A 9,990-nucleotide genomic window follows, 5' to 3' on the forward strand; every position below is an offset into this window, starting at 1 on the left:
CAAACAGGAAACACTGTCAACAAAACATTACTTTGGCAGCATTATATTCATGCAAAGAGAATGACATCATGTAAAAGTGGGATGACGTGTCTTACAGATTTATAGAAACTTGTTTCACCAAACCTCCTGGGAGCTGTCTGTGTACAATCAATCAGACCCCGTTAGACAGGATGCTGAGCTCACTGTGGGCTAAACACTGACGTATATGTGGATATGATACAAGAGATGAGATGCTGAATGACTGCTCCGATGTCACAAAGTGGCTCCATGACCCACTTTGGGTCCAGACCCACAAGTTAGGAACCACTGAAATAGAACAGAGATTACACATTACTGATATTTTTTACTTGCTTTGTATTGTCTTGTTGCACATCGGTATGCTGACAATAAAGCTTTTTATTCTGAGTAAATTAGGCTAATTATAATACTAGAAAGAAAATAGGAATTATTGTAATTAAATTAAATAATTGATATTGCAAAACAACATTGATTTATTAAATAAAATCATGCTCATTGAGACATCAGTCTGTAAAATTAAAAAGGCGTTTTTAAATGTTGCTGGTGTCTCTGATCACTGTTTCAAAGTGTTACATGTACCCCTGGTCTCCCCTTTGAATCGTTTTGGTGTTTTGGGGCTATTTAAAGTAAATGACAGTTTAACACACAGTCCACGGTGCTTTCTGTCTGCTCACTGTGACTGTGCAGACTGACCTGGAACAAAAACAGCTTCTTCTTTTTTTCCAACTTTAGTGGAAGTTTAACCTTTGAGTTCAGCAGAACTTTGTGTTCCGCCTCCTGCAGCTTGCAGCCCGGACAGACTGACAGACAGACAGACACATCTGCCTGCAGCACATCCGGTAAGAATATGTTACACTCTTTTAGGAAACAAAACAAAGAAGCTATAAAGTTTTGGTTTTGGATATGAAGTGAAGAAGATCCAGGCGACAAGCATGAACTAGTCACGTGACTCTCCCATGTGACCTCTCTGTTGATCTCTTCCTGTAGTTTATCGTCGTCTTTTTCTTCTTCGTTTGTTTTAGCATTTCTCTACAGCTGATTTTGGACCTGACCGAACATGGAGATTTCATTTGCCGGCAAACGAGCTCTGGTCACAGGAGCAGGAAAAGGTAAAGACGTCCCTGAAATACAAAGTGCAACATGCAAACAATGACACATCAATGAAGTGTAGAGCAGAAAAAGTCCAACTTAAAGAAAAAAAATATATAGATGTAGTTTAACAAACCGAAAGCTACTGCAAAACAAATAAAGTAGGCTACAAGTTAGACTATATTGCATGTAGTTCCCAACTTCGTGTGTGTGCTGCAGGGCTGAAGAGGTGGATGTGTTTGCAGATTGATTTCTCCTTCTGTAAACTTTGCTGTGATTCCACTTCATCCAGCATGATGGGGTTTGTAGTTTGCATGGTTATGCTTTTAGACTACCTTCTGCAACACAGGTTACACAATTGTAAACAAATGCATTTGAAATGGTACAAAGGCCATCGCAGGCCAATGCAGCCAGATTTTAACTTTAGTTTCACACAATGAAATACATTTCAGTAAAGTACAGAATATAGGTAGAGCAATGCTTCCTGACGTCTGGAGGGAGAGGATACAAACAAAAAGAATCAAAGTAGATAAATCAAACCACAAGTTGAGTGTCATGGTGTGCCGGTAGCCGATAGCGGGTACAGAGGCTTAAGTCCTCTAGAGAGGACGGCCTGGGTTCAAATCTGACCTGTGGCTCCTCTCCCACATGCCATTCCCAACTCTTTTGGAGGTTTTAATTAAGTTAAGGTTTTAATTAAATTAACAGAGCATTTAGGCGCAGCATGTAACACCCACGAGTCCATTCTATAGTGACCTTAATTTAACATGTTGCCAAAACTGATCCCATATCTCTCTCATCTTTCTTCCACAGTTAATTTTTCCCAACATGTATTCATATGATGAGATTTCATCAGCCCATTCCTTCAAAGTGGGAGAGCTGGGGTCCTTCCAGTTTCGCAGTTTAATTCTTGCGGCAGTGATAAATCCAACCTTTAAAATGCTGAATTAGTTATTTGTTATGTAATAGGTACCAGTGTCTTGTCGCTAAGGAGGCAAGGTTGTGGGTGCACTGGAAGAGTGGCACCAATCCACTCCCCCAGCATCTCCAAATGATTACACAGGAATAGATGCACCAAAGCACATTCTCTCTCCCTGGTTTCTGACTCTATCCACTTCCCTCTCAAATAGAGGCATAAAATCCCCCCAAATTATTATTTTTTTGTCCGCATTTGTCATTTGTAGGCTACCCCAAAATATGTAAGAATAGGGCCCTGCCAAAAATAGGCCTCCTAGAACTCCCATTTCAATTATTACGATTTAAAAATAAATGTGAGTGAAGCTCTTGAAGTGATGAAAATGAAACGTTGCACGTTCCCTCAGAGTCTTGTTTGACAGAGAGCGAGAGAGTGGAGATTAAAGAGCTTTGTTGTTGATGCGGTGCGGGGTTTGTCGAAGCCTCAGACATGTGGAATGTGTGTGGAATGTGTGTGTGTGTGTGTCAGCTCTGGTGTCTCTAATGAGTCTTTGTGTTTATGGATGTTTGGTGTCTCAGGGATCGGCAGGGCCACAGTTCTGGCTCTGGCACGCTGCGGGGCAAAGGTCACGGCGGTCACACGCACGCAGGCCGACCTGAACAGTCTGGTGCAGGAGGTAAGAATACCTACCCCCCACCCCCCACCCCCACCCCACCCTACCCTTCAGCTCTGACCTCTCCATATTCTCTTCTGTTTTATCTCTCCAATTGTTCTCTCAACTCATCATGTGACGTGTACTTCTGAATCAGCCTGCTCTTCTTCTCCACGTCCAGTGATGAAGCCCAAGAGTTGAATTTTTATTAATCCGAGATAAAAACAGACTTAAACTTTGAAGTGTAATGTGATGATGGTACAGTTGAGAGAGGTGCTAAAGTTTGTTCTTGATCTTAATTTAGTAGTGATTTAGTTGTGTGTGCGCTCACAATTAACAATCTCTTCATGCAGATTTCTTTACCTAGAACAACCAACGAGTCAATGACTGACTTAAGACACAATTTATGATCAGTTCTCAGAAGCATCCATTATAACAGTGATTCCCAAAGTGGGGCAGGGGACCCCTATGGGGCCTGGAGTTATGACAACAGGGGGGCCCGACGAGGCTTAACTAAAACAATGCAGATCTTTTTGCACTGCTAACAAAGCATAGCTAACTTTGTGAGAGGACTTCCAGGTGAATGTAAGGCTGGAACTGAATCTACACCAGACGAAACAAATGAGGAAGTTTCACTTTTAATGTCATCCTCTATAAAAGTGGCTCGTTAGTTTTTTTCAGTTTAGTCGTCACACATTGAAGTTGCTATTCGGTACTTTTTGCAGAAGATGTTTGAGAGAAATTCTAAAAATATAAGAATTTATCGGCGAAGAGCGTGACTGACGGTGTGTTTAGTGTATGACGATATATGTGGATGTGTACCCTCACATATTTATTACAGGCCTGCATGACATATCTGATTCTGATTGGCCAACTACACACTACGCATCAATGGCACACCGTTGTTAGGAAGAACAAACCGTTACTATGAAGAGCAGATAGTTGCTAGGACACAGCTTTTATCACTGGAGGGCTGGCTGTAATCAAATCAGTTTGCAGTTTCAAATCTGTTTGACTGGCAAACCGAGGGGCGTCCAAAACGGTCGTGTGGGGTGCCTTAAAACAGAGCCAACCTTCTCTGGTCAGAACAAGAACAGACAGGAACCGAAACTTAGAAGGAGGACGTACTGGCATGTTATCCTTAATGTCTGATGATATACTGCGGTCATTTTATGATTTGATTCAGTAGATATATTACATATCACGCCTTTAAATAGAAGAAAAGTTGTAAGAGAGAAGAAAGTTGTCGATTCTTATTCCAACTTCTTTTTGAATGGTTTTTGTTTCTATAACTGTAAAATAAATGTCTTCGCTGTTGTTTTCTGTTATCTGCACCAACGTGTGTGTTGTTGGCTCTTCCTCTCACAGTGTGCGTCTGTAACCCCGGTGTGTGTGGACCTGGCAGACTGGGGGGCCACGGAGGCGGCCCTGCAGGACGTTGGCCCCATCGATCTGCTGGTGAACAACGCTGCCTATGCCGGCTTACAGCCATTTCTGGAGGTCACACCTGACCAGTTTGACCAGTAAGAAATATGACAGGATACTACAAACCAGAAAAGAAAAAAGTACATCAAATATGCTTTACATACAGTTTGAGTCAGAGCTTACATTTGAATGATGCTTTGACCTGTTCTGTTTATTCTCTTCACCTCCAGGTCGTTTAATGTGAATGTGAAAGCTGTGCTGCACGTCTCTCAGGTGAAGTAACACCTCTGTCACTCTACTCATGCTCAGCACTCTATTCTTTATCTTTTTAGTGTTTGTTGGCTAATTTATAGATTATGTTTAAATACTTCCAGCAACTTTGATGAAATCTGGCAGCAGCAAAAATTTAACCCATAACTCAAAATGTCCACATAATCAGCGCGAGTATGTGGACATTTTGGAGACCAGTTTTCTGATTTCTCCTGACGTAGACTTTAACCTTGATGGTATTTTAATGTGTTGTTCGAACAGATAGTAGCTCGTGGTATGAAGGCCAGAGGGTCCGGAGGCTCCATCGTCAACGTGTCCAGTCAGGCCTCACAGTGCGCCCTCAGAGACCACTCTGTCTACTGTGAGTAACACACAGAACATTCACAGGAAAGGCAAGGTTCCACTTTGTTAACTGATGAGGTGTTCACACGTCATGTTTAATTGAGTATGGACTGTAAACAAGTAGTGTTAAAAAAACATCTTTGTTTTAAAAGTGAAGCCCATGCAGAGGTCAGTTTGATGTATAAACTAAAATAAACATTCATGTTCTCATCCACAGTTTGAACTCTTTCCCATAAAGCACGATGTTCAAATGGTCCCATTTATAGAGCTTTCACCCTCGCACCAAACTCCTGAAAACCTTCCTGAAGTTTTTGGGTTGAGCTACAATAAACCATACTTTTTACGCCATGTCTTGCCTCATGAGACCGCCCCTCCTGTTCTTGTTCAGGTTCCACTAAAGGAGCTCTGGACATGCTGACTAAAGTGATGGCTCTGGAGCTCGGACCCTACCAGGTATCCTCACACTGACACAGCGTGGACACTAACATCACCACTTGGACCATACTGTGGCAAGATTTATGTACATCAGGGAGATTAAATCTGAGTGATTACAATTTCAAGAGTATTAGTTATATGCTGGCATTCTGACTCTAACCTAACGATTTTGCTGAGGTATAAATCAGGAGAAAATCGACTTCAAGATCTGTTCTCGTTTCAGAACTCTCAGCAGATGAGTCATTTCATACACCTCTTCTCTCAGCTGCACATGTTTTTAAAAAAAACCTGATAAACTAAAACGTATACTTTATTTTCAGTTTATTATTTAAGTCAAAAGTTAAAGAAAAAAGGAAGTTTGATTGCTTAGAAATGAATGTATTACTCATTTTTAACAACTAACCCATCCCATTTAAGAGACATGAAGAGTGGTGTCATTGCTGTTACTTGTAATGTGACATCTTAAAGCATTTCCCACGATGCCCGAGTTCTCATTCCTGCTGTGATTTAAGAGTGATTCAGTGAGTTAAATGTTATCATGTAAAACAGAGTGTAAATAAAGAATACACTGAGGTGTTTAATGACACAGAATGGATGTTAATGGTGCTGGTGTTGTGTTGTGATCAGATCCGTGTGAACACTGTGAACCCCACCGTGGTGATGACCGAGATGGGTCGTTTGGGCTGGAGTGACCCTGAAAAGTCCAAGACCATGATGTCCCGCATCCCCCTGGGCCGCTTTGCAGGTCAGACACCTCAGGCTTTTTAAACCGGACCTACTACTGAGTGAAAGACACAGCTCATTAGCATTTAAAGGTACAGACACAGAAACAGCCTGTTCTGAGCAGGGCTGAAATAGAGGGGTTTATAGACATGATCACCCACATGTTTTGGGGACCTCTGAGATTTATCTAAAATGGTTGAAAAGGCGGATAATATGTGACCTTTAACCATTACCGTGCATTAAATCCGAACAATTCTCACCAAGCTTTCATTTTTAAAATATGCTTACTTCACGGAGGAGCTCTGTAAGTGCATCTGATTCTTAAAGTAGACCAAGATCTTCCTTTTGTGAAGCACTTGAAAAGCTTCCATTGATGCAGACTGGGGAATCACAGCACTATGCACTTACATCGTGTTTCAATGGATAAATCTTTTTTTTTTTTTTAAGTTGAGGTCGCCCTCATCTTCACATGACAAATGGAGAAAGTCCTCAAACTGTCGTGCGTCCTCAGAGAGTTCATACGGGGTAGCTGACAGGGAGACGGATGGTTTATTGAGATTCAGGAATGTTGATTCATGGTTGCGAAACAATGGAGCAGCTCTTCCCCCACGCCTGTGTTCTGTGGAGGGATTAATATGTCCTCTTGTGTCTGGTGGGAGAACTGTGTTCTGGGTGGGCTAAAAAAAAAATTGCGATGAGTCATCCGTTTTCTTGATTGTTTATATTATTTACAGTTATAATCTCGAGCAGCAGCCAATCAAATTAAAAGTCTGTTTTATTGCCAGCATGGCCGTTATCCATGGACTGTATTTATTTTAATAGTGAAGCAAAAATATTTAGAACTCCCTGTAGTGACTGGCTGCACTGTAAGTCATTTTTAATTGTTTAATATAATTTTATTTGCACAATAAATCATATTGACACAAGTAACTAAATTAGAAACTAAACAGTGCAGGAAGAGGCAAAAAACTCCAAGAGCTTATTTGAGGCCTCCGCCTAAATAATGTTAAAATATCACTAATACGGCTGTTAGATTTCAATACTTAATCGCGATTAATCATAATTTCAATCACATGTTGGAAATTCCATTATTTCCCGTTCAAAAATAAAATTGTTAGGCTTTTGTTTTGAAGTTATTAATGAAAAGCTTAATGGAAGGGTAACAAAGTAAAATGTTTGGTGTCGTAAGGTTGATATTACTTTGGACTCGTCAGCTGTGAGAGGGTTTGAAATGTGAAATGAGACATTCAAAGATGCAGCAGGGTGGTTCTTTTCCATTATTGTTATTATTGTTTTCCATTATTGTTATTGTGCAGTGTCTACAGGGAGACACCGAGGAGGATTATATGCGGTCCGCCTGAAGGGACAAAATAGAATGTGATTAATCAGGATTTAAAAAGAATGAATGCATTATGAATCAATTCATTTTGATTAACTAGATAATGCTTACAGCCCTAATCATAAAAAAACACATAATTTAAATACAGAAAGTAACATGTAGAGGAATATATTGACAGTATTGTTTTATATAATCTACGTACATACAGCAACATAAACTCCCCATCCTCCACATTAACAGATATGACATGGGTCAAATGTTTTTTGTCCTTAAACCCGGTGTCTGTTCAGGTCTTCCTTTTTAATTAGTTGTTTGATGTTTTAAAATGGTATGAAATGCCATGACTGACAGCTCTGCTGACAAATGCAGCTCCTGCTGTGCTGTGTTTATTTATCAGAGGAGAGGAGGGAGGGCGAGAGGAACACTAATGAACACTAACACTCCAGTCATCAAATGATCCAAAACTGTGACTGTCTGCTACAAATCAACACAAGAATCTGTTCCTGTGGGATGATTTATCTGAGAGTTAAATGTGTGTTCTGGTCAGTAGAAGTTGCTTCATCAGCTGATCTCAAACGCACAGACTTTGGCTTCAAATCTATCGACATGTCAGAACGTGTCTCGAGGGTATTTTGGCGTCATCTTTGAACAACAGGAGGAGGTGGAGATACAGCAGTGCATGCACACAGCTACCCTTTTATCTATAATTGAATGTCTATTGTGTGTGTGTGTGTGTGTGTGTGTGTGTGTGTGTGTGTGTGTGTGTGTGTGTGTGTGTGTGTGTGTGTGTGTGTGTGTGTGTGTGTGTGTGTGTGTGTGTGTGTGTGTGTGTGTGTGTGTGTGTGTGTGTGTGTGTGTGTGTGTGTGTGTGTGTGTGTGTGTGTGTGTGTGTGTGCGCGCGCGTGTGTGTGTGTGTGTGTGTGCAGAGGTAGAGGACGTGGTGAACAGTATTTTATTCCTGCTGAGTGATAAGAGCAACATGACTAATGGAGTCTCTCTGCTGGTGGACGGCGGCTTCCTCTCCTGCTGACCGGCCTCGTCTCAGCACATCATCGTGTCTGCAGTGTGAAAAAAAAAGTACTTCCTGTCCTATCACATCTATGTACACATTTATAGTCATTAAACTTGACTTAACTGGAATTTGTTATGGTTATTTCTCCTTTTTAATGTGCTATTAATGTAAAAATGTTTTTTTTATTTTATTGTTGATTAAGAGCTCAATAACATTTGTCATGCAGGTTGTTTTTTGACTGATTGCTATTGAAAAAGCATGCAGAAAAAAGCTGAGGTCCAAGCTGTAACTCACATTTACTGAATTAAATCATAAAATGATCTTACTATATGATCAGACATTAATGAAACATGTTATGCTGAAGTGATGGCTCCTCTGTCAACAATGTAGCAGCCAGTGTGTCCTCTCTCTACGTTTCGATTCTGGTCCTGAATGTTTGTTTTTGTTTGGACCAGAGAAGTAAGCGGTTTTCAGGCATCCCCACACAGCCGTTTTTAGACGCCCCTCGGTTTGCAAACGACAAACCAACAGGTGTTGCAGCGATGGAAGCAGGCAAGTTAACTGGTTCAGATATAATTGTTTCTACCCGACCTCAAAAGCCTCTGCGTTTAATAATCTCCATGAGCAGATAACTAGGATAAATATTGGAGATGCTTTTTTAATAATGGCGAGAGGTTAGAAAACAGAAAGGTTGAAAGACTGATGCATAGCTGGCTAAACACTGAAGCTTCCGTGTCCACGTCATGGCAACCTGAGTGTACACCGACTCTAGGGAGGAGGGGACGGGGGGAGACAGCTCTCGTCAATGTTTTGAATTTGGACTGCAGTATGATTTTTAAATGCTAACAATGACAAAGTGGGAACAATTACTTCTTGTCAAGTGTTCATATACTTTGATATTTAAATGTATAAATATGTCTTCATCAAATGTAATCAGTAGATTCAGAGAATGTTTTGTTCACTATCTTGAATAAAATTAAACATTAAAGGCAGTGAGGGTAACATATGTTGCATTCCTAATAAGTAAAACATTTTCATTGTTATTATAGATGTATGTTGGGATAGTTAAAAATATATACTGAATGTAAAACCCAGTTTCTAAAAAGATGGGACTTTGTGTTAAATGCAAATCAGAACAGAATGTGATGATTTTTTGGTTAACCTCCCAATAATAAAACTATAAAATAAGTTGGTCTCCCTAAATTCCTCAAACACTTACAGAGTTGTAAACATGACCTGGTAACAACTTTTTTTTATCCTTAGGCTGGCAATCGAATTCAAAATAGACATTACATTTTCAAAAAACAATCAATATTTCCCAGCTTTAACATTTGGCATGTTGTCTTTTTTTATATCTGCTCTTGGCAATCTGTACCGTGCCCAAGCATGTTTAGAAAATCATCTCATTCTGTTTTTATTTACATTTGACACAGGGTCCCAACCCAAGAATTGGGTTTGTACATTTAGACTTAAGACTTTATTGTCCCCATGGGGAATTTTTGTTTCTTTCCAACAGACAATTCCCACCAAGGAACATAACATCACACACAAATCACAGAGTATAACACAAACAATGCCAAACAACAATCAAAGGTTCCCACTCTGGCCTGTTCAGCGAGGTCTTTTTTTTCAGGGAAGCTATAACAGCAGGGATCAGGCGTTCCCCAAGGCGAGCCCTTCTGCACCTCGGTGCTCTGTACCTCCGTCCTGAGGGAAGTGGGGTGAGGTATTCAGTCGATGTGTGATGTCCTGTTCTATTGAGGTTGCAA

General features: G+C 40.5%; 1 protein-coding gene across 3 annotated transcripts; it reads left to right on the plus strand.

Annotated features, from left to right (window-relative positions):
- The first annotated feature begins 718 nt into the window (after window positions 1-718).
- dcxr (dicarbonyl/L-xylulose reductase) lies at window positions 719-8,349 on the plus strand. 3 transcript variants are annotated; one of them, XM_065950055.1, is made up of 9 exons: window positions 719-857; window positions 1,041-1,127; window positions 2,602-2,699; window positions 4,044-4,198; window positions 4,331-4,373; window positions 4,632-4,731; window positions 5,101-5,165; window positions 5,775-5,962; window positions 8,136-8,349. In XM_065950055.1, exons 2-8 carry the CDS (start codon window positions 1,076-1,078, stop codon window positions 5,913-5,915), a joined length of 654 nt encoding a protein of 217 aa, XP_065806127.1. In that variant the 5' UTR covers window positions 719-857; window positions 1,041-1,075; the 3' UTR covers window positions 5,916-5,962; window positions 8,136-8,349. The 3 variants fall into 3 exon arrangements, with proteins under 3 accessions (XP_065806127.1, XP_020506955.1, XP_029136495.1); XM_020651299.3 differs by having other exon boundaries at window positions 722-857; window positions 5,775-5,892; XM_029280662.2 differs by lacking the exon at window positions 719-857 and having other exon boundaries at window positions 923-1,127; window positions 5,775-5,892.
- The last annotated feature ends 1,641 nt before the right edge of the window (window positions 8,350-9,990 follow it).

This window comes from Labrus bergylta, chromosome 21, assembly GCF_963930695.1.
Source record: "Labrus bergylta chromosome 21, fLabBer1.1, whole genome shotgun sequence".
Taxonomy (NCBI): domain Eukaryota; kingdom Metazoa; phylum Chordata; class Actinopteri; order Labriformes; family Labridae; genus Labrus; species Labrus bergylta.

Excerpts from the sequence above, each read along its gene's own strand:
- dcxr (XM_020651299.3), top strand. The coding sequence starts at position 1,076 with ATGGAGATTTCATTTGCCGGCAAACGAGCTCTGGTCACAGGAGCAGGA. Across the intron at positions 4,732-5,100 it reads CAGAGACCACTCTGTCTACT|GTTCCACTAAAGGAGCTCTG; the intron begins GTGAGTAACACA and ends GTTCTTGTTCAG. Across the intron at positions 5,893-8,135 it reads CCCCCTGGGCCGCTTTGCAG|AGGTAGAGGACGTGGTGAAC; the intron begins GTCAGACACCTC and ends GTGTGTGTGCAG.